At 47.3% G+C, this 21,713-nt stretch overlaps 1 protein-coding gene across 5 annotated transcripts in view; it reads right to left on the bottom strand.

Moving 5' to 3' along the window:
* Positions 1 to 21,713, bottom strand: part of IQSEC3 (IQ motif and Sec7 domain ArfGEF 3) — a 109,791-nt gene that overhangs the window by 7,054 nt on the left and 81,024 nt on the right. For 3 of the 5 annotated variants that reach the window (XM_052790291.1, XM_052790295.1, XM_052790294.1), the window contains 9 exons: positions 21,118 to 21,279; positions 10,789 to 10,911; positions 9,966 to 10,132; positions 7,730 to 7,869; positions 6,737 to 6,862; positions 5,496 to 5,595; positions 3,232 to 3,393; positions 2,350 to 2,442; positions 1,636 to 1,679 (listed from right to left, as the gene is read on the bottom strand). In XM_052790291.1, coding sequence (XP_052646251.1) covers positions 1,636 to 1,679; positions 2,350 to 2,442; positions 3,232 to 3,393; positions 5,496 to 5,595; positions 6,737 to 6,862; positions 7,730 to 7,869; positions 9,966 to 10,132; positions 10,789 to 10,911; positions 21,118 to 21,279 — 1,117 coding nt within the window. Of the gene's footprint in view, positions 1 to 1,472; positions 1,553 to 1,635; positions 1,680 to 2,349; positions 2,443 to 3,231; positions 3,394 to 5,495; positions 5,596 to 6,736; positions 6,863 to 7,729; positions 7,870 to 9,965; positions 10,133 to 10,788; positions 10,912 to 21,117; positions 21,280 to 21,713 lie in introns of all 5 variants that reach the window. The other 2 variants (XM_052790293.1, XM_052790292.1) reach the window with 1 other exon arrangement.

Consider the following 21,713-nt stretch of genomic DNA (forward strand, 5'->3'; position numbering starts at 1 on the left):
TCCCTCTGATCCATTTGATGGTTTGTCAGTGAAAGGAAATGATTTTCAAAAAAAGAAAAAAGAAAGAAAAAATGCCCGTCTAGCTCATACAATGATAAAAGAAATTCATGATGAAATGGCAGCAGATTAGATAATCTCAAAGAAATGGAAATGCTCCTCTGCTGGCAGAGTATTACTTGGGCAGCTGAGAGGGGGAAGGGAAGCAGGAGGTCATCAGGGTTCCCACAGAGATGCTGATAATGGAGTCAAATAAGGGAGCTCACTGAGTCCAGTTTGAAAAGGAGGAGCTGTCCTGGACTGGAGGTCCCTAGAGGGGAAATGCAGCAGGAAAATGGTGCTTCCCGAATGGTGGATGAAGTTATAGTTCTTCCTGGCAAGGTCATGGGCTAATGGAGACCCCAAACCAGAGCAAAGCTGCCGGCTCAAAACAGAATGTCAGTCAAGTAACAAACCCTGGGTAGGAAACAAGTGCTTGCAGGTTGGCATGGCACTTCCAGCTAGGCTGGGGTACAGATGGGCAGATGGGACTGGGTCTGGCATGTTGGGCAGCAGCGCCAGCAACTGGGAAGGAAAAGCTGTGGAGTGGCCAAGTTTCCCACCATGCTGGAACAAGGATGACCTGCCTGTCCCTACTCAAGCATGGAGGTTGCTCAGACTCACTGCACAGCAGGACATAATATTGTGTCAATATTTATTCAGGCAGTGGAACATCCCATGGGAAAAACTGGTTGCTGGGCCATGAAGTGCTAATGACATTAGGATACATGGAAGCCATTCTCCACAAGGAAACACTCCTCCCAACAGGAGTAGGAAATTGGCTGGGAGAGACACCTTCCCCAGGAAGGGGGTGTCTGCAGGGAAATGGGGTGGTCTTCAGGGAAAAGAAGCAGCACCCACTCCCCGCAGAGAAGCTGAACTCTTCAAGTAAATATACTATGACAAGAGGGGGAGGAACTACCCTGGAAAAGGGCAAATTCAGGACAATTGTGATATTCCAGACAGGGAGAGAGTAGGAAGTAGTAGATAAGATTTTCAGTGTGAAGATTGCATTTTCCTGTTTCCTCACAGGCAGTGGGAGTATGGGTGTCTGTGAAGAAACAGGCAACCCACTGGATGCTAGACATCCCTGCAAAGACAGACGTACACAGGACAGCCAAGCTCCCTGCCTAGAAAGGTGAAGCTCTAGGGAAAGTCTCTGATATACAAAGGCCATGCTTAATCCCCTTCAAGGGGGGATGGAGAGTCAGAGCTGCAGAGATTGTGCAGGAAAGCTGGGCTGCGGGGAATCTGCATGTGATGCTGCATGGAGTTAGCATGTCAGGGAAGTCTTTAGTGGGGTTCTCAGTCTCCCCATAAGCAGTGGGGTGGGTTAGTCTACAGCGTTTGGGAGCTTGGTCCATGAGGGATGTTACAGTTATAAAAACGGATTGAAAATGCTTTGAAGTTTAGTTTGGATTTGAAAGTTGTATTACCCGTCCTAGCAGTAACTTTTAATTGTATCTCTGGAAATTGGTAAAATTGTCAGTCTGGCTGGGGAGGCATTGATTAAAACCTGAGAAAAGAAACAACAGAGAATGTGAGAAGAGCTGAAGTGAGAGAGAATTACTTACCTCAGCTGCTCTGCACTCTACTTACCTCCACTGTGCTGTCTGAGACCTTCTCTCCCAAATCCTTCTTGCCTTTGAAATAAAATGAAAGATCTCACTCATGAGGTCTGTACCTCTAGTCAAGAGCTGGCTCTCATACTGTGGACTGGAAAGCTAAAGGGAGGGGTGCAGGTCCAAACAAGACTCTTGACTGCAAGAACAAATCCAGACCTTCTTCCAACCTGATGATAGCTGCTTAGTGGGGTAGGAGGAGGCCCCTTTGGGGTCCTATCCTTAGGTCTTGAACTCAGTGCCATTCTCACAACTCAGTGAGTTGGTAGCCACTCACATCTGTGCTTGATTTTTGCTGGCATACAAGCCAAGGCACGAATGGACACAAAGCCTTTGATACAAAGACGCTGGTCCAAAGTGTTGGTGAGGAGGCTGGAGGAAGTTAAAAGGGCAGTTACTGTGTTGCATCAGTTCAGGGAAGAAAAAGTGGGCCAGGTTTTCCAGCAGTTACCTATGCTCCATCAGTAACGTCTCTTTGCTAGATGTTACAGCTACAGACTGCGTAATGAGACTTTAATGGCTTTTCTAGGGTATTCGAAGAATGCATATGTTCTCATATTTCCACTATTTGCCCAAGGCTAAAGGATACAAAACTGAACATTTCTTTTTGCAGTTATTCTCACAGGAATCAATAAGAACACATTTGCAAAGGCAGCACTGCTTGACCAAGAGAAGTTGGGTGTCCTCTTACCTGTTGGAGAGCCTTGCTTAGACTGCAGTTCCATCTGGGCTCCATTGGTCCTTAATGAGAGAGTCTTTGCCCCTTGTTGTTTCTCTAGCTCCCCTGCAAGACAGACAGACGGAAGTGAATGAGGAGAGAGACGGAGGGAGGGGCACCAGCACGTTGAAGGAGCAATATGGGAAGTCAGCAAGGAGAATTAATGCAAGAAAATGACAAAAGAGTGTCAAGAAGGGAGGGAGAGAGGAACAGCCAAGAAAAAAACAGAAACTGGAGAGGACTTGACATATGGAGGAACTTGCATATCTCCACATGACCTTCTATGTATGACCTGCATTTATACAGGCTATTGCTGCACAGGAAGGAACCACTGATGCTGAGCTACTTTGGCTCATCAGTTTATACACGGAAAGGCCATCAAAGGCTACATGGATATCTAATATGTGTAAGACAGGCCACAGAGGGACACAGTACATACTGCTTGTCCCCTAGACATTCCTGGAGTGAAGGACAACTCTGCTAAGGCTACCAGACCTGTCTTGTACTTCCCAGCTATCTACAGATCATATTTGCATAGTCAAAGGAGTGTGGGATGGAGAAGAGTCTTCTGGGTCTGCCAGTCTAAGCTTCACTATTCCAGGCCACTGTATCATACACCCTGTTTCATAAACATCATAAGTAGTTAAGTTCTTCCATTTCTCCTGCTGGCGGGTGCTCACAGAGCCTGACTGCTTTTTCACCCTATTGGTGAACACAAGAACAATCCTGTGCAGACTTGTGCTACTCATCCTCTTTCCCCCTGTTCCTGAAGAACCCATTTCCTTTACCCTTTCTCCCTTGCAGACACATGCAGTGCGATGGCATTGGAGTGTGAATTGTATTAGAGGCCCTTACATTCAATTCGTATCTGTTCCAGCTCTGTCACTTCTGCTATTGACTCTTTCAGATCTTCCACAAACTTCTGCATTTCCTCAGCACCCAGAGCACAGAAGTGTAGTACTTGTTTCTTCTCTGAGCCTGAAACTGGAGTCACCAGGGTGATGCCATGGGGGTAATCTGTAAAGATATGTCAACAAAATAAAGAGGCATTAGGCATTCATGCTGGAGTAGTTGGCCGCTTTAGTACCTCTGCAGGACAGAGAGTATCCAACATGAGTCCAAAGGAATGGCATACCTAGAGTTTGTCACACGGCAAACTGTGGGGACCTGCAGCATTGTAGCCCTCCAAGGGAACAGAATAGCCAAGCTGCAGCAGCAAGCCAAGTGCCACCAGCACCACAGCGCTGCCAAAACCAGAAAACTCTAGCTCTTAGTTACACTTAGTGCAACATTGGCTCTGGGAACCTGAGCACAGGGGTAGGACTGTAAAGCCCTTCTGCACCTGTGGAGGAGTAAACAGTATATATAGGAGGCCAACATCACTTTTTCTCCTGTGGGAGATGCAGCAGGAGAGCTTGGCTCCTGGAGTCAAAGCCAGAACAGCCATTAACATCCACAGTGGCAGGACTTCTCCCCAGTCTCTAAGTCCATCAGCAGAGAACATTGCAGGGGTGTTAGCACAGCATGGGTGGGGAGCTCATTGTGCTGTGCAGAGAGAACTACAAGGAGAAAAGACGTAGGTTTGTAGGTCTCTGCTTAGTACTCCCCAACAGGCAAAACACACAGGAATGTAAATGAAAGGACATGCCCAGAGAGTGAAAATATCACAACAAAAGGCTTTGTGTTTTAAAGATCAGGTTGGGTGCAAGGGGGTGGTGGCTGGAGATTCAGCCAACAGAAGCAGGAGAACGAGAGCATGCAGAGAACTTGCTACACTTGTGACTGGACTGTCTCTACCTTTTGCTCAAAGGCCAGTGGTTTCAATCCCTTTTCTCCTTCCACCTCAGCTTCCTCTACATTTAGTTTCTCTCTTCTGCTGTCCTGCTTTCTATTCTCCTCCATTGCTCCTGCATCTGCCTGCCTTCCCCATTCGCTTCCTTTATCAATCTTTACCAAACAAGTCAAAGGACCAACCTGCTATTTGCTGCCAGCCCTCAGCTCCCCCGTTTGTGTCCCAGGCCCCTTTTCCCACCCTGTGTCTGTCTCATCTGTTCAGATCACAAGCCTTTTAGGACATCTGCTTTTCTGTCTCTGCAGGGGATACACAACAGGATGTCTTTGCCAGAAGATCCTTGGGCACTCACAGAATAGTCATGATACCCCTGAAAGCTGATCCCAGCTCTGATGGTGCCTCCTGGGGATGCTCAGTTATGAACGACTCTTTTGTACATACAGGGATGTGAAAGCTCTGCGTGCTGCAGAGGGTAGGGTATTGAGAGAGTGACTCATCCTGCCAATAGGGTAGAGGGAGGATGTAAAAAACTTGGTATAGCCACAATGCTGCTACAGTCGTCCTTCCTTGCAGCATGTTCTGCAGGTGCTCACAAAAACCCCAGTGGGCATCAGCCATGCTTGCCTGGGACTGCTGTGCAGCCCCTCTGCCTGCACCAGCAGGAAGCCTGCCTGTTTCTGGAACTCCTCCACCACACAACCAGCCTCAATCATGACACATCATGGCTCTATTCCCAGACCATCAAGGTCAGGCTGGCTAGGGCTGGCCTCTTGCCATGCTTTGGTGGGTGCTGTTCCAAGGGCTCTGCTTCTGTCTTGGGAAGCTTTCAGCACAGCACAGCATGGCAGAGTGCAGGGAGGCAGCAGCAGCACCTGAGCCTTTATCAATGTCAAAGGTAGAGGTGGGAATTGTGACTTTGGGCATGAGGGGAGAGGGGCTAAAGCTGGCAGCAGCAGTTTTGTCAGCAAGGTTCTCCACCTACAGTTGGCTCCTGAGGGCTCAGTGAGATGTATCCAGGGATTGATTCCCTCATTCCTCCCCACTAGTGCTCTCCCTGCCACCATGACAAGCCAGATCCTTCAATGAGCTTAAGTTCAGCCCTTCTGCAGGTGCTCAGACCTAGCAAGAGGTACCAGGAGCCTCTTCTCATCACACTGTAACTGCACAGTGATCTCCTCAGCACCAAGCCTCAGTTTTCTCCCCTACACTTGTAACCCCGATGGAATCTCTCTTCTGATGCAAACTCACACTGGGTGACACAGCCCCCTCCCTCCTTCTCCTTTTCCCTGCCAAACCCCTCCAGGCAACCAAGGAGCAATGAACTTACATTCATTCTCAAACAGATGGAACTGCATCCCTAGCAGGACGACTGACTTGCAAAATGTGTACGTTGAGGAGCTTTTCTTCTTGGGGCAAAGCTTGAGGATCTGTTGGAGGGAGAGATGCATCATTGGGCAGGGTGCTGCGGAACAGTGAGGCAAGAACAATGCAAACTGCTCAAAGCAAAAAAGCTTTTTGCAAGCTCTGTTAATTGTACATGGGAGTAACTCTTGGTGACTGACAGGCTCTTTGCCCAGAAAGCTGCCTGGCATGCTGCACTTGTAACAACAATTCTGAAATTCTGTATGCATAGCCCTGGGGCCCGCTCAGCTCCCTGTCTCCCAGGGGTGCTGGCTTTTTGATGCCCGCATTTCTGACTTTGCAATTCTCTTCACCGAGGGCCAGATCAAAAGGCAAAGGGAAGCCTGTCAGAAATACCTCAGAGCTGGGAACAAGAGTATATGTGAATGCTGTGCTGCCCTCACTCCCTCAGCACTACTTCTTATAGACCTGATTTATCCCATGGAGTAGAAGGATAGCAAGGAGCAGACCCTCTCCCCAGGTTCACAACTGTACAAATGGGTGCAGAGGAATTGGTGGGGAAAGCCCTCGTCCTCTGCTCCTACGAAAGGATTTGGTTTTAGCCTTACCTTTGCAACATCCACAGTTTCATTTTGCCATTAAATTCAGCAGAACTTCCATCTTGTTTGGCCTCCTCCCAGTCTCAGTGCACCTCTGCCTTCCCTTGTACCTGTCTGAACCCAGTTGCAAGGTTGCCAGGGCAGAACACTTTTAAAAGTGCTATACACATATGGGGCTCCAGTGAGTAATACCTACTCTCCTACAGCCTTTGCAATGTTAGAAGGCAGTGGTTTTAAAGTGTCTGGCAGGAAAGATTTAAAGTGCATGGGAGGCCACTGTCTATTATAGTACAAACAGACAAAGAAATGAACCTGCCTTTCATGAGATGAACCTCCCTGCTGGCAAAGGCATGAGAGAGAGCAATGACATTACTTGGATGACTGTGGGATGTGACAGTTTGTTTTTTCAAGGGTTAGAGGAGTTTTAGATTTGGTAGGTTTTTAACAGTGAAGGATCCAGAGCTGTGTCTTACAATGTTGATGGACCAGGAGATGGTCTGTCCTTAGGACAGGGGGGAAATGGATGTTGTGGACTGATTTTAGATTTCTATAAAGAAATCAGGGCAAGTTTTATCATTGCAGTGCCTAATTGCCAGAGCACACTCACCACCAGCAGGTCATTGAAGAGAAAAACTTCCCTCTGGTGAGCTGCCTGCTTCTGCACTTTGTTCACATCAGTCACTTCGTACAAGCGGCTGCAGCAGACCAGCCGGCGATGGGGCACGGACAGAACCTGCAGAAGACCGATAAGAGCATGCAGAGGCTGAGGGAGGTGCCACTGTGGGTCTCCCCCACACTCAGTCTGCACAGCCCTGCCCAGTGACAGTAGCACATGCCAATTCTGCCCGCTCTGCCCACTCAAATCGTCTCCTCACCACCACTCCTCACCATCACTTTTCCTCCTGGTGCAATAGCAGAGCGAGCTATGCCTCTGTGATCTGGATAAACCAAAGGACTGGGACAGGCTATAGGCAACGCTTTTGCTCACACATCCTATCTTCATAAACCTCTGGCTTCCAATCACTGGGTGACTGCTCATCCTCTCTTATGCCACTGGACATCTGCAGGTTTCCTGGGCTTTAAGAAATTATTCTGCTCATTTTGGGTAAACAGTATATATGTTTTTGCATTACAGATTGGTTACTGCTAAAGAAGCTGTCTCTGCATTTGAGGGTCTCTTAAAGCCAGCAATCCTTAGGGAACTCATTAGAGACAGATGGGTAAAATTGTTCTCTATCACTTTGCCTTCTGCTTCCTATGCCCTCACAAGTTCTGAAAGTTTGAAACACCGCAGAGCTATCACTGGAGCATTGGCAGGCAGGACCTGCATTGGCAGGCAGAACTGCAATGAGATTCTTGGGCAAACAATTACCACACCAGATACTGTAAACTCTGGCCAAGATCCCCCAAAATTAGGAATGAATGAGATGATAGCAAGGAAGAAAGTGTTTGGAGAAAAAGGAGTGAATCCATCAAGACAAGCAAGGAAAGTATTACAGAAGAGGAGGAGGGGCATAGAGGAAAAAGGCTGAAAAGAGGGCAGTGAGGGAGGTGGGGGTGAGAGGGGTGAGTGGGTGGCAGCGGGGTTATGGGTGCTCACCGTTTTCATTCCAACTATGGACTTCTCCACTTTGGTGACATAAGTCACATGGTCCTCATTGGATTTTAGTTCTTTCTGCTGGATCCTCTCGTAGATCCCCACCACCAGCTCCCGTGGGATGTCAGCACCATCATCCACCCCTGCCAAACACAGAAAATGTTGGGCAGGCTAGGCAAGGAGAAAAAGAAAGGGAAGAACTGGGGGTCCCTGACAGGCAACTACTGCCTCTGCACTGTGCAGTGCTGGGAAGGCTGAAGGGAAAAAGTAATGCTTCACTTTAGGCTGTCTTCTTTCTTTCTCTAACACACCTAATGCACCAGCAGAAGAGACTGACATTTCTGAGGCCAATGCAGAAGATTTCATTATTCCATTGCTCTGCATGGTGGCTCCTTTCCATGTGTTCCCTAAGGTTTTATAGCCACAATTTCACATTCATATATCGTGGGCCACTCAGCAGCAACCCCTGCATTGATTTCATATCATCAGAAGTGCTAGATGTGGAGGAGATCTATGATGGGATTCAGCTGCTCCTCCTGCCAATACAAGTGTCAGCTCTCCTGCTTGCTTGGTGGCCTCCTCCATTTTCCTTCTGTGATGTCTCCTAGGAGTGATACTTTCCTATTACTCTGTCTGCAATACCTCTGTCTTGGCCCTGTCCCTTTCCTCTTTTACATCTTCTTAGATAACTCTCCAAATTTTGCTGTCTGACCCTTGCAGAGCCTGGCAGAAAAGTCTTGTTTCACCCTTCCCTAAGCCAAACACCACAAATTAAACTGCCAGTCTTTCCTCTTTCTTGAATTCCTTCAGTCATTTTATATTGATTTTCTCTGCTTTCCCTCCAGCTCCCTGGTCTGAGATGTACTACCCTGAGTGATGCAGGTGAGGAACTGCTGAGGCATGGAGAGGTACTGTCATCTCCTGGCTCCCTCATCCAAGTCCTTGCAAATGTAGCCTGAATACTCTGTCTTTTTTCAAACACAGGCTGGTGAAGCTACTGACCTGGGCACTGGCCTGCAGGTGAGTCTGGAATGAACTGTCTCCCCTTGTCTGTAATGGGGTGACATTCACTCACTCTAGTGAGCTGTGGTGTGTTACACACTGGAGGTGAGTGATCCTCACGTTGGCCAAATTCATTGTGATGTGAACTGGCAGATTTTCAAGCAACTCTAAGTGTAAGTTAACATAAAAAAAACTTTTGAGTTAGTGCTATTATCTGTAATACAAAAGGGGATGATGGCAGGTATCAGCCCCGTTCAGTATCTCAGGAAATAACTTGAAAGAGGGCCTCAGTGTCACATTATACCAGTCTGAAGTGGATGACAAATTGGGGAAGGTGTGGGAGGCCGAGATGACACTTTCTCAACAGCAGTCAGGACAAAGAAACAAGTCAAAGGAAACCACAAAAGTTCAAAATCTAGACAGGGATTTACACTGGAAAAACTTTGAGGGAGCTTCATCTGAATTGCAGATGTGCAGTAAGAGACACTTGGAAGATGGCTGACCTTGGATGACCTTAGGAGTGAACATGGCTTGGAAATTAGACAAGGATTTGTCTAGACATGATGTCAAAAAGGCCAAACAATACCAAACTGCATTAGCAGATCTGAAAATAAGGAGGCGGCAGCGGCTCTATATATGAGTATGTTGTGACCACATCTGAAAAAGTGCTTTTAGCAACCTATTACCAAGATGGGAAGGACTGACCTTGAAAAAGAGAAGAAAATTGATTTGGGGAACTGATGTATCAGAAATTGCGAAGAGGTAATGTATGCATGAACTCTGTCACACCTACAGTTACTATAAGTAATTGCAAGCAATTAAGAAGGGGAAGATTTAGCCTGAACAGAAGGAAAATGTGTTCATGTATTCAAAGCAGCAAGGAGGGGAAGGGCTTGTTTAGCACAATCCAGCAGGGTCTAAGAAGGATGGAGCTGAACAATAGGAAAATGTAATACAATGGATTGCTTCCAAGCAGCGAGATCTATTAAAAGATGAAACCATCTCTCAAGGAAAATGGTTGGTTTCTGAGAAGGCTGGACAAATTTCTGCAGAAGACAAAGGTTAAATTTTCCCCTTCCCCAGCATCCTAGAAGACACCTCAAAGGGCCCTCCATGTCTGGCTCACAGGGAGCAACAGCAGCCCAGGAGAAAGGCAGCTCTACTAGGTTTTTGCTGCCTTCACCTAGGCAGAATTTAGAGCAGAAAGAGGGCAAAAAAATCAAAGCAGGACCCTCACCTCTCAGATTGCGAATGAAGTCCTCCAGCATCATCTTCCTGTCAGGCTTGATGTTGGGGCTGTACATGTCCGTATTGAGGAGGATGATTGCAAAGGCCAAGATGAAGATGGTGTCCGGGTTGTGAAACTGCTGGACCACATCTGGGTTACACATGCAGTACCTCTGGCTGCAGCAGGAGGGATGCACACACTTAACACGGAACACGGGAGTCCTCTGCTCCAGGGTGGCAATGGCTTCATCACAAGTGGATCAAATTCCTCCTTTAACTCCACCTCTCACACAAATGAGAAGGAACTGACTGCTCTCTGAAGGCAAATTTACCCACCAATGGCTGAAGTAGACCACTGAAACTTCAGCCTTCTTGTCCTCAAGAACCCAAAGAGCAAGTGAGACTAGAGGACTACTCAGGCTGGTGTCACTATGTAAAGGTAATATAGGAGGTGTCTACTCCAGCCTGCCTTGCTAAGGGCAAAGCACTGCTCTGGATGCACCAAAGGAGCAACCCAGCACCCCTGCAGTCCCCAGTGCTGCTCTTCCCGTGAGTCACCAATGAACAGGGAGTCCCTTGCTGGCAGACATGTCAGGACTGGCCTCACTCTGGCCCTTGGTACCCTTCCTGCCACTGAACATCTGACGAAAACATGGCTCTGCCGCAGCAGTGGTACAGAGGACTCCGTGATTCAGAAGCCCCACCATGATCACCTTCTTTGGAAGGGAGGTCCCTGGCCATTCACTCCATGGCTGCTGCATGTTTTCTGCCTTGGGTGTGTTCTCTGCTTCCACCTGGTTGCAGCAGCGGGGCTGCAGGGCTCATTCTCTTACCTGAAAGCCTCAATTAGCCGCTCGACCTTCTGCGCCTCCCCCTGCACACGGATGTGGGCCTGGAATTTCCGCAGGGCTTCATCCAGCTCCATGCCTGAGAAGTCCATCTCGTCCACCACGCAGCTGTGGGAGGGGGACACAGCCTTCATCAGCACCTCCCACCGTGGAGGACGCCAGGCAGGGTCCTTCACTGCCGTGCCAAGGCTCAGTCCCCAAAGGAAATACCATGGGAGAGGCCCTGAGACATCACTACAGCTGCCCAGATTATACTTAAAATGGGCAGTAATTTCAGACAAGTCATTCCTGCATTCTACAGCAGATGAGCAATTCTTGTGCCTAACCATATATATATATGCGTGTGTATGTATATACACCATGACATATATATACATCATATCATACCATATACAGCATATATGTTTACATACACATATACAGAGAAAAAATATATATGTATTGATATTTATCTGTACCTATACAGATACAGATATCTAGACATCTATATTGACATAGATATTTAGACACCTCTATCAAACCAATATCAATATAGATACAGATCCATCTACTTCTGCCTTTCCTATCATGTGGTAATCCTTCACATATTGTCCATTCCTCCCTCTCTCTCAGCACATCCACCTGTTCACTACCCGCTTATCCATCCTTCTCTTAGCTCTATTCACTGGGCTGTTCCTGCACTTGTCCTCTCCTCACCTTCCATTCTGTCCAGTATACATCCCCATTCTTCACCACTCTTCACTCCCACTCAACCACTGCAGCAACAACGTTCATTATGTCTTTAAAGACCAGAGCCAGCTCAGAGAAAATAGGAAATGGAAGCTGTTGCACAGAATTAACATTGCAACATCAGCTGGCTTGTAACATCAAGGCTGGGTAAAACTCTGCCCATGTAGACAAACAGCAGGAGTCCCCAACAATTCACTCTGTCCAAACCCCTATTCACTTTATACACTTCTACCCATTCCACACAATCTTTTCCATTTCCACCATACTTCAGTGCCATGCTTCCCTGTTATCTGCTGGAAATCCTTTACCTCATACATCTGGTATCACTTTTCCTTTCACAGTGATGCATTGCACACTGGTAATTCATAGCCAATTTAGATACCCACAGAAGGGGATGCCACCTCTCTTGTTTCCTGCTGAAGCATTTTTAGCTTATAGAAGTCCTACTGTTAGTCTCCAAAACCTACTACTACAGTTCTTGCTGTCTGCATTAGTCAAATAATCTAGTTCTTCTTATTCTTACTGCATGCTATTTTGGTCATTTGTAATGACACCACCTTCCCCATGTGGCTTCAGCACATTTTGCTACCATATTCCTACCTTTTGTGTCCAGGTCATTACTGCAAGCATTAATCACAAGACTAGACTCAGAAAACTGCTCATAACCTCCCTTAGGCCCAACTTCCCATTTCAGCAGAGTATGTAGGCACTAATGTCTGCATCAGCCAATTCTCTCCCCTGTTTATGATTCCTCTGCTAATTTCTCCACTCTCAAGTAACAATTTCTCATGTCAAATGCTTTGTTGAAGTCTAGAATTACCTTCTGCATGTGCCTTGTCTAGAAAACCAGTTATTTGAACAAAGACAGACACTGAATTAATCTACTCTCCACTGGCTTTGGTATGTACCATTTACCTTCCTGTCTGCCATTATTCTTTCCCATAAATAAATTCTCAAAGCTGACATTCTATCTGACAGACCAAGAAATTCACAGGTGCCAAAATCCCATTTTCTTTAAGCCTTTCTTAAATACAAAGTTACTAATTTGCTCATCTTCAGTCACATGGCACCACCTTGACATTACAAGTATATTAAAAATTCAAGGACTTCATATTTATATACCTTGGATGCTAATTCTATCTCTCCCCCCACTTTTATTTCATCCTCTGTATTGTGTTTGGTTTGCTTTCTCATGTTGTAAAGGATAAACTGACCCCAAATTTAAGGTTAGGAGGAAATTCTCCCCAAGACAGGTTGTCTGGGACTGTATGAGGAAAATAGAGGGGGAGGGGATTAGGTCTCTTCTGGATCCTTCCATTTCCTAGGAGTATCTGGAAATTTTACCAAACAAACCTCTGTTAATAAAGGGATGTGCTGTCATCAGTTCCTTCTTCTTCCTTTCTGTGATAAACTGGAGATGTGTCTGTTGGTATTTTCTACAGTGCTGCAGTTTGCTGTAGGCTGTTGGGAGGTGTTTTGTGAGCTAGGCTGTTGAATGCCATGTGCAGCCTTGCTAGAATAAAAATCTATTGCATGATGTCTCAAATGGGTGAGGGACAGGGTTCAAATGCTCAAAGACCTCTCTCCATTCCTCCATTCCCCTATTGATTCAAGAGTTGAGATATCATTGCTTAACTGGAGTAAATCACACAGAATAACTTACCAAGAGCTCTGGCTGACCATAGTGTTCAGTACCTTCAAAGGTTGGAGTCGCTACAACCTCAACTAGGAAATGTGGGCTCTTTCCCTGCACAAACTCCATATAATCAAAATGTAGGAACAACTGGTGAGGAGCAAGGGCAGAGAAACAATGGGGCTGCTCTCATAGAAAATCTTACATGAAATCTTTTTATTCCTCTCCAAGAGGTGGACTGCAGAAACACTCACAAATGGTTTCTGGCAACAGCAAAAACTTCCTCCACTGCCTCTTTCCTTTGTTATTTTTATTTTTCTCATACTTATACTCACAAGTCCCTTGCGTTGACATCAAGGCATTCTGCTTCTTGGAATTTATCTTTGATAGTAAGAAAAGTTTTTCTCTGGTTGGTTGTTACTGTGTTCACAGCTGCAACCACCTCTGCAGTTGGACTTCTGTTATTACTTTTTAATCCTTTCCAATGTGTGATGTTTCTCAACACTGACCCCAGTGATTTTGCTGCTATTGTCTGCTTCCAGACATGTGAAAGCAGAGTCCTTGCACACACCAGTGAGACCTGCTGAGGTCACCCTAGTAACCCCAATCCACCAGCATTAAATCATGTATCTTTTGCTCCCTCCCTCATTGATCAATCCTTTCCCCTCCACACAGGCTGCTCTAACACATCCTCCCCTCTGTGTACAAATCTCAAATAATAAAGTCAATGCCCTTGATACAGAAAGCATCAAGTCTTTATTAGCACAAGTAGGACAAGGCAGCTGTTTATAGCTCTTTTCAAACTCAAACAGGCATTGCTACATGAGTTATGCTCAGCTTCTCCTTTGAGAGTTTCTTTCACGGACTGACAGATGCAGGTTTACTTTGTAAATTCTAAGATGAACTCCTGGGACTCCCTTCCATTTGTCTCTCAGCCCAAAGAAGGGTGCTCCCTGTCCTGCTTCCTGAGAAAAGTTGACCAGGCAGAAAGGACAGGTTAGGAAGAAAGTTTGACTCAAGCAAAGTCAGCCTGAGCTTGCATTTGATTTATCTGACAAAGCCTGTGCCAAAGGCCTGAGGAATAGCTCCTAGAGGAGCCATCAGGTACGCTGCTACTTTCTGCTGCTAGACAGACAGAAAGAATGGCGGATCATAGCTGTCTGATATTTTTTGTGAGTAAATTTGACACAGCAAAGTCCATTCAAAGAGCCAAAGAGCTTTGTGCCATGGGGCTGCCATGTTCCTGCTCCTCTTCTAGGTGGCTACAAGTTTTGCTGTCTTGCCTGACCTCAGATTCCTGTACAGACTCCCATTAACTTTCCAAATGCACAGTGGTGCCTATGTCAGAGCTCCCCTGAAATGCAATGCAACTTTTCTTTGTGAAAACAGAGCAAGGAAGTCTTTTCTTTGCAAGGTAGAGACCCTGGAAGCTGACATAAGATACCTTGTCAAGTATACTGCAAAAAGCACATTGATCTCATCAGCCTGCAGAGCTGCAATGTGAAAGGCAGTGTAACCGCATGCATAAGGGGAGTGTCTCTCCCCAGAACTGGATTAGCCAATGTAAAGGCAAAGGTTGAGCTGAGAGCGGAAGGCTCTCTGCATCCAAGGAATAAACCAGCAGCTTATGTGCATGTGCCAAAACCAGTGCTGAGTTCATTTTTCCACAAACAGCAGAATGCCTGTGAGATGCCTATTCCAGGACCACCAGCATGTCTGAAGGATAATGAAGCAGGGGCAGAGTAATGACTTTATAAAAACTTCTCTTGTTTCAACTCCTTCCTTCTCACAGACTTGTACCAAGCCACTGAATTGAGCTCACAGTGCATCCAGAGATGCATTTAGCCCAGTACCCGCAGGGACAGGACTTTGGATGTTTGGATCATGTTGCTGAAGTGAGCAGGAGAAGTGCGGACACCCTGCCTCACAAACAAGGTGGTGGAGTTTGCAGGCTCTTGTGCCACCTGTATACATGGGGAGCTTGGTCTGTCCCGAGGCACGTGGCAGACAGGCACCTGCCAACTACAAAGAATTGCATGCCAGCTGCCAGGACCAAAGGGTGGGCTCCTAGTTGGATCATTTTGCTCAGCTATTACCTCTGTGGTGGCCATACTGCCTCCTAGGCTGCAGGGCATAGATCCCCCCAAAAGGGGGTGGGCATAGTGGCATCAGAGCTGTGAGGATTTAGCACAGGGCTAAGCATGGCAAAAAAGCCTTGTGGTGAAAGGGTTCAGTGAAGGCAAGAAGCAGCTGTATCGTGTGGGGCTGGGATCTGTTCACCCAAGCATAATGACCTATTTTCTAGCTTTTCCACTCAGGTGACAATGCAGCAGGAGCTGGGCTGCAACTAAAAGTGTCTGTAATGAACCTGCAGCCCATGCGCAGGGAGGGAGCAAGGGGGGAGGCAGCCAGGTGGAAAGTTTAAAACCACAAGGCACAAAGATATTAATAAAAAACATCCCTCATCTCAGCTTCCCTAACCCTATAAGCTTTCTGAAGATGAACAAGGCTTAGGGTGGACTGCAGAGGAAGAGCTCAGCTCCCTGGGAGGAGGCTGCCCTGCACATTAACTGAGGCTCACAGAAACAAGAGTGAGCAGGACTCACTGATTCCTTGCACCAGTGGGCACAGGCGTGTGGCCCAATCCTGCCCTCTATGCCCTCCTTGTGCGAGGGTAGTCTCTACAATGGAGACCATGGACCACACCAGTCTTCCCTTTCTGGGGGATGCTGCACTACACGTATTGCCTGTTTTTTTTCTGGGGCTGCATCATGCCTACTTGTCCTCCCAGGGTCATTGGCAGGTCACATGGCTACTCACTTGGGCATCCACTCCTTCCTAAGCAAGAAATTGCCTAGTGTACCATGCCTTGCACCAGAGCTGCCTTGCAAGGTGGAGAGCTGTTCCCACTCTAGGCACGTTGGCCATGCAGGGGAGGGTTCTGTCCAGCCTTCATCTTCCCCTCCAAGGGACGCTGGGAGCCCTTGTCCCCCAAGGGACAAAGGAAACCACTGTTTCCCTGGGCACCTAGGCAGGTTCAAGCTGCACCTTCAGTCTTTGCAAGCCTGGCATGGAGAAGCTGCTCTTGTTCACAAGTTTGATCTGTGCCACAGCTCTGCTTGCAGCAGGAGGTCAGAACTGCCTAACACATTCTTCCCTCTGTCCTGTTTCCATCACATCATTATCTGTTGCTCCACAGCACAAGCTGCAGCACTGTGCTGCTCAAACCCTCCTGTAATGCAAGACCCCTGTTGATCTTCTGTAATGTCCTCAGTGAGAAGGCAAAAGGAGGCTAGTTTGGGCTAACCTGTCAAGTTCACTCTGCCAGTCCAAGAGGACACTTCTTTGAGAGACAGCCTCTTCGCTGGGCTCCCCGCTCTGCACTTACACTCCTAAGAGCAGCTTTTCTCTCCCTGACTTCCCATGAGAGAAAGAGAAGACAATACACACTTGACAGACAGAAGAGCTGCTCACCCACAGGGAGAGTGTGTCTAACAACAACTTACAGTCTAACACTAACCAGCCCCTGACTCAGCACAATGTCTCCTCTGCTTGAATCCCTGCCCCTTTGTCCTCTGGCAGCAAATGCACCAGGACAGCCACTTCTGCACTTCCAAGTCCTGTGACCTGAACACAAACTATCCAGTACCAGCAGCACAGCCAACTCCATTCATGGCATCACTCACATTATCTTGTTCATGAATGAACTGTAAATGGAAGAAATTCCTGAGTCAGAAACAGGTGGAGGGGAAGAATTAACTAAAAGGAAGGGACGTATGAATGAAGGAGAACAAAAGCAACAAATAAACACAGAATGAAGAGTGCACAAAAAGAAATAAACAATACATCTGAGCATGTAATACAAAAGAAAGGAATGAAGAAAGGATGCAAGAATGATGATGTCTCCTATTAAAAATATGTGTTAATGCCTTGGGCCTGACTTTTTCAAAGTAACAAAATGATTTTTCTACAAAACTGCTCAGCACCAGATCAGTGTTTTAATGGCCCAGGCTACCTCTTTACAGCTGTATTCCCTGGACTGGTAAACATTGAAACTCTGGGGTAGGTCCCCAGTAGCTCCTCCAGCTGGCTGCGGGGCAGGTTGTGGAAGCAGATTCCCAGCAGAAGAGGCTGGATCTTACTGTGGGGTGCTGGATCACTTTGACTGGTTGTTACTATGGGATGCTCAAAATTGGTTACAGATGGGATTTATTCCATGTACCATAAAATGCCTAAAAGCTAGATGTCCAGCCTAGCACATTGAGAAAAACAATACTCTTGAGGTACCTGTGTCTCTCCATTGACTAAAGGAATTCATAAATTGATAGAAGACACTAAACTTGGTGGTGGCTAACAATAGGTGAGATAAATCCTACTTTTAAAGATTGAAGCCTTTTCTGCAAGAGAAAATGATGTACTGCATCTCCCTAAACAGACAGGCCTGAGCAGTTTAGTGTTACCAAAGGATGTGTGCCAATTATAGTCAAATACTGTTGAAAATCCCCTGCTCTCTCCCTTGTTCCTCTGGCTAGCGTGTAACCTGGGCAGCTCTGCCCCACCTCCAAATGCACAAGGGAGGCTGACACTTTTGCAGATGTTTTAAAAGCTGTCCTATTATTTATTCATGCAGTTGGGTTAATTCAACCTGGCTGCAATAGAAACAATGCTTACAATACACAATTCTAACACAAGTTTTGACATCGAGCAAAAGCTAAACTAACACAGCAAGTGGCATCAATAATTGAAATTGCTTTCAGGAGGGAGAGGATGGGCCAGAAGGCTCCAGGGCCAGGTCTGGGATGTGAAAGAGCAGAGACATCTCCCCCTGCATACCGTCGTGCTCACTGCAGGTGGTCAGAGTCTGTCCAACAACCACTGCCTGCTCATGGCCATCCTGCCTGGGCATTTGAGCTTGCCAGGACTAGCAATGCCTATTCTTCTTCTGCCCACTTGGGTCACAAAAATTACTGTGGCATTGGGCAAATTGTGCAGAAGCTATTGTAGGAGCTATCCTGTCTGCCACCTGCTCTCCAGGGAATACCATGTGTACCCTAACACTGGCTTGCTAGGTGTGTGTAGATGTGGGGACTGTGAGATAGCCCTTGCAGAGTCCATTCTCCGAACCTGTGCCCATGTTCCCGAGCTATTCTGATTGGCGTTGGATTGGGAATGAGAACCAGACTAGGCCTTAGACAGCTCTAAAATGCCAAAAGGTCTTTGAGCTGCCTCTTGCTCCCACACAAACAGCTCAGAAGTTGTGACCAGCCCTTGAGCTATAGTGCACTGGAAAAGCCAGCACACTGTACTACACTGCCAGCCCTCTTCTTCCTGCAGCATGGACAGGAAAAATATCCAGGATGATAATCCTGGGCCAGAATTTCTCCTGGCAATGCCTTGTTTCCATGTATGTCACACTGCTGGGTGTGCAGCCATTGCCCAGCCAGCTCTCACAAGCAGTTGATGAAAATTTGCTTGCAAAACCCACTAACCATTGCTATCCCCAAGCTCAGAACTGACACAGGAGGAGAGTGAAAGTACCTGCAAACTGCACAGATACAACCAGCTGAATGTGTGTTTTTTCATTCCTGTTTCAGAACATTTTGTCTACTTTTATCTTTGCCTTTAAGGAAGACCAATCAGCAATTTATTGTGAAGATGGGATGGCAGCACAGATTGTTAGTCCAAGAACATCATCTGTTGCCTGGAGAGATCAGACATAGGTTTGAACCCGGAATTTAGACTTAGTTGCTTGATATATGTCCATGTACACACAGCCCATGTCTAAGATATGTCCATGTACACATAGCTTCAACAGCTCAGTTCCCATCTTGAGCCTTGCTTTATACGTCTGTGAATAGGATGGCAGGGTCACTCCTTCATTGAACATTTGGAGCACTACATTGAGAGGTGCAGTGGAAACTGAGAGTAATCAGCATGATGGAGTAAGGCCACCTGCTTTAATGGCCCTCCTGCAACATGCAGAGACAAGACAGGCAACCACAACATAGCAGCTCCTGGGCACTGAAGCTGGGAGGCAGACACCAAGCTTTGCAATAGGGCCTGTTCCCAGCTGACACAGAGTTTGTAGTCACATGTGAGGCAGAAGAACATGCTCATTTGCAGGGATGATGCCAAATTTAGGACTATAAGGAAGTGCCAGCCTATTGCTATTGCAATATTTCCCTGTCTGTGCAGAGGCTAGGTTTGGACTTCAGCAGAGTATCTGTCAGGGGAAGCAGCCCACAAATCGCTTGCTGAAGAAAAAGAGGCAATTACTTTTAATTGTATCTCTCAGCATGAAGAGACTGGAGAGAACATGTGTCTTGTTGCTGGCCAAATCAATACCCATACAGTATATTAAAAAAAGAGTTGGACCAAAGGCCAGGTACCTGCAGCAATAAGCAGCAGCAAGTGCAGTAGGAATGAATTTTGAAATCTGGGCCCAGATTTGTCACTTGAACTGGCATCCTCCAGTCTTTCCCTGGAGTAGAAATGGTGTGTGTATTGGATTTAGGGTTTCTGTTTGGCTTGGTTCAAGAGAAAGCACTGCAAAATTCAAGGGATATAGAGAACATTTTGGAAAATGGGAGAATATAATAAAGGATCCAGTGCAAAGGATTTCCTGCCTAATGGAAAGGCAGCTCTCACTAAGAACTGTGCTTCTGCCTAATAAAAGAAAGACCCAGCTGAGTGCTGGTCATCCCTTGAAATGGGTCTCTGAATGAGCTTGTTGCGCCCTGACTACACAGGTCACATCACCCTGCATGGCAGCCCTCACATTCACGCTCTGGTGCAAACTTGCTCTGCTTTCACTCTAGCGGTTCTCAAGGTGGTGTCCCCTGTTCCTGATGTCCCCTTTTTATCATACAGAGCGCTGTGCTTTCTCCTTTTCCCTCATCTGAAGTAGATCAGGACCAAGCAGGAAACAAAGGCTCATCTCAGTTCCCCAGGCCTATCTTTGCAGAAAGCCTGTCATCTTGGACAACGCTCAGAACAACAGGTAAGATGCTTTTCTTCCCAGCACTCCAGACCCTGCTCCTGAGATGCTGGGGGCTGACAGGTTAGCAATGGTTACAATGTGGAAGGCAGAGCAACAGGCAGGCACTGAGGTAGTATAGGTACATTCACAGGATTTTGCAGCCAAAACTGCAAGACTTGAAAGAGAAGAGAGGTGTTTGCTGAGAGATACATGGCTTGTGTGACCAGGAGAGGGTCATGGTGAGAGAATTCAAGGGAGCAATCCAGCAAAGGCAGCCACTGAACAGAAGCAGGGAGGAAACCTGAGATCTTGTTCAGAAAAGGGACAGCTCAGCCCATTGAAGTTTTTGGAGTGGGGATGTTCCTCAGTGCTCTGTGACTGCAGTGGTAACGATAAACTTTTAGTAGCATGCTTCCTCATGCAGGCCTCTTCATTACCACAAACAGGACCAACTCGCCTCTTATTATCCCCGTAGTGCAGCTGGACAAACTGAAAAGGCCACCCATCTCAAAACTGGACAGAAAGAGAACCAGGTGTGGAGACAGGATTCACTGCTCCCTGCTGGTCTTGCAGCAAGGAGCAGCTATTTTTCCTCCTCTGCTTCTTTTAGTACTTCCCAGAAAGCATCAGAGGTGCTTTATCTGGATGGGGCAAGACCCCAGTCACAGAGTTTCCCAGCCACAAAACCTCCCAGCATCACTAGTTCTACCACCCGATGGTGCTGAGCTCCTGCTAGATGATCACAGGCCCTCTGAGGAGAGACTGAAATGAAAGGGCTGCTGACATTAAGGGGGAAACACATTGCTGGGAAGTGTACTGAGAGGTGCCAGATAGGGAGTGGGAATGGTGAAGTTCTGCAGAGCACGGATGGAGGGGCATGGAGGATGGGGTGCTTGCTGGTGCAGTCAGAGGCAGAGGGGGCTGGCAACCCTTTTACAGAGCAGGGAGGAGGGGAAGAGGTTTCCACACTTACTCCAGGACGTCCCTGTTGAACTGCTTCTTGCTGTTGCCCAGGAACTCCCCAATCATCTGGCGGCTGAGGCCCTTCCGCTGGAGCAGGAAGTGTGCCACCCCAATGGGGGTGTCCGGGATGAAGCCTCGGGAGATCAGGAACTGGATCCCTTTGTCTGGGTTTCTGAAAGGGAAGGACAGAGACACGGTGAGTTTGCATGATCTCTCTGAGGCATTATTGCCTCTGTCCCACCTCATGGCTTGCAGCAATGCAGCCCTCAGTATGTGCATGAGTTCATGTGTGTGGCAGGGATGGGACTGGTGAGGGCCAGGAAAAGCGACTTGGAGGACTCCCCCCCAGTTGCCACTGAGGACAAAAGGATGGCATGGGACCTGCTGTGTCACTTGCAGCACCTGCTGTCACCTGGCGATCACAAGTGCCATCCCACTGCCGCAAAGGATCCTGCTGCACAATAACAGCCTCATCAGTGACTCTCTTCTGCCATCCATCCGCTCCAGGGTCAAAGGCTTTTGTATCCTCCCTGCCCCAGCTTGGTTTGTTTAGGGTCCCTGTGAGGACATGATTAGACTGTGTGTCCCACACAGACAGCACAGGAA

The sequence above is a fragment of the Harpia harpyja genome, chromosome 6 (assembly GCF_026419915.1).
Source record: "Harpia harpyja isolate bHarHar1 chromosome 6, bHarHar1 primary haplotype, whole genome shotgun sequence".
Lineage (NCBI taxonomy): Eukaryota > Metazoa > Chordata > Aves > Accipitriformes > Accipitridae > Harpia > Harpia harpyja.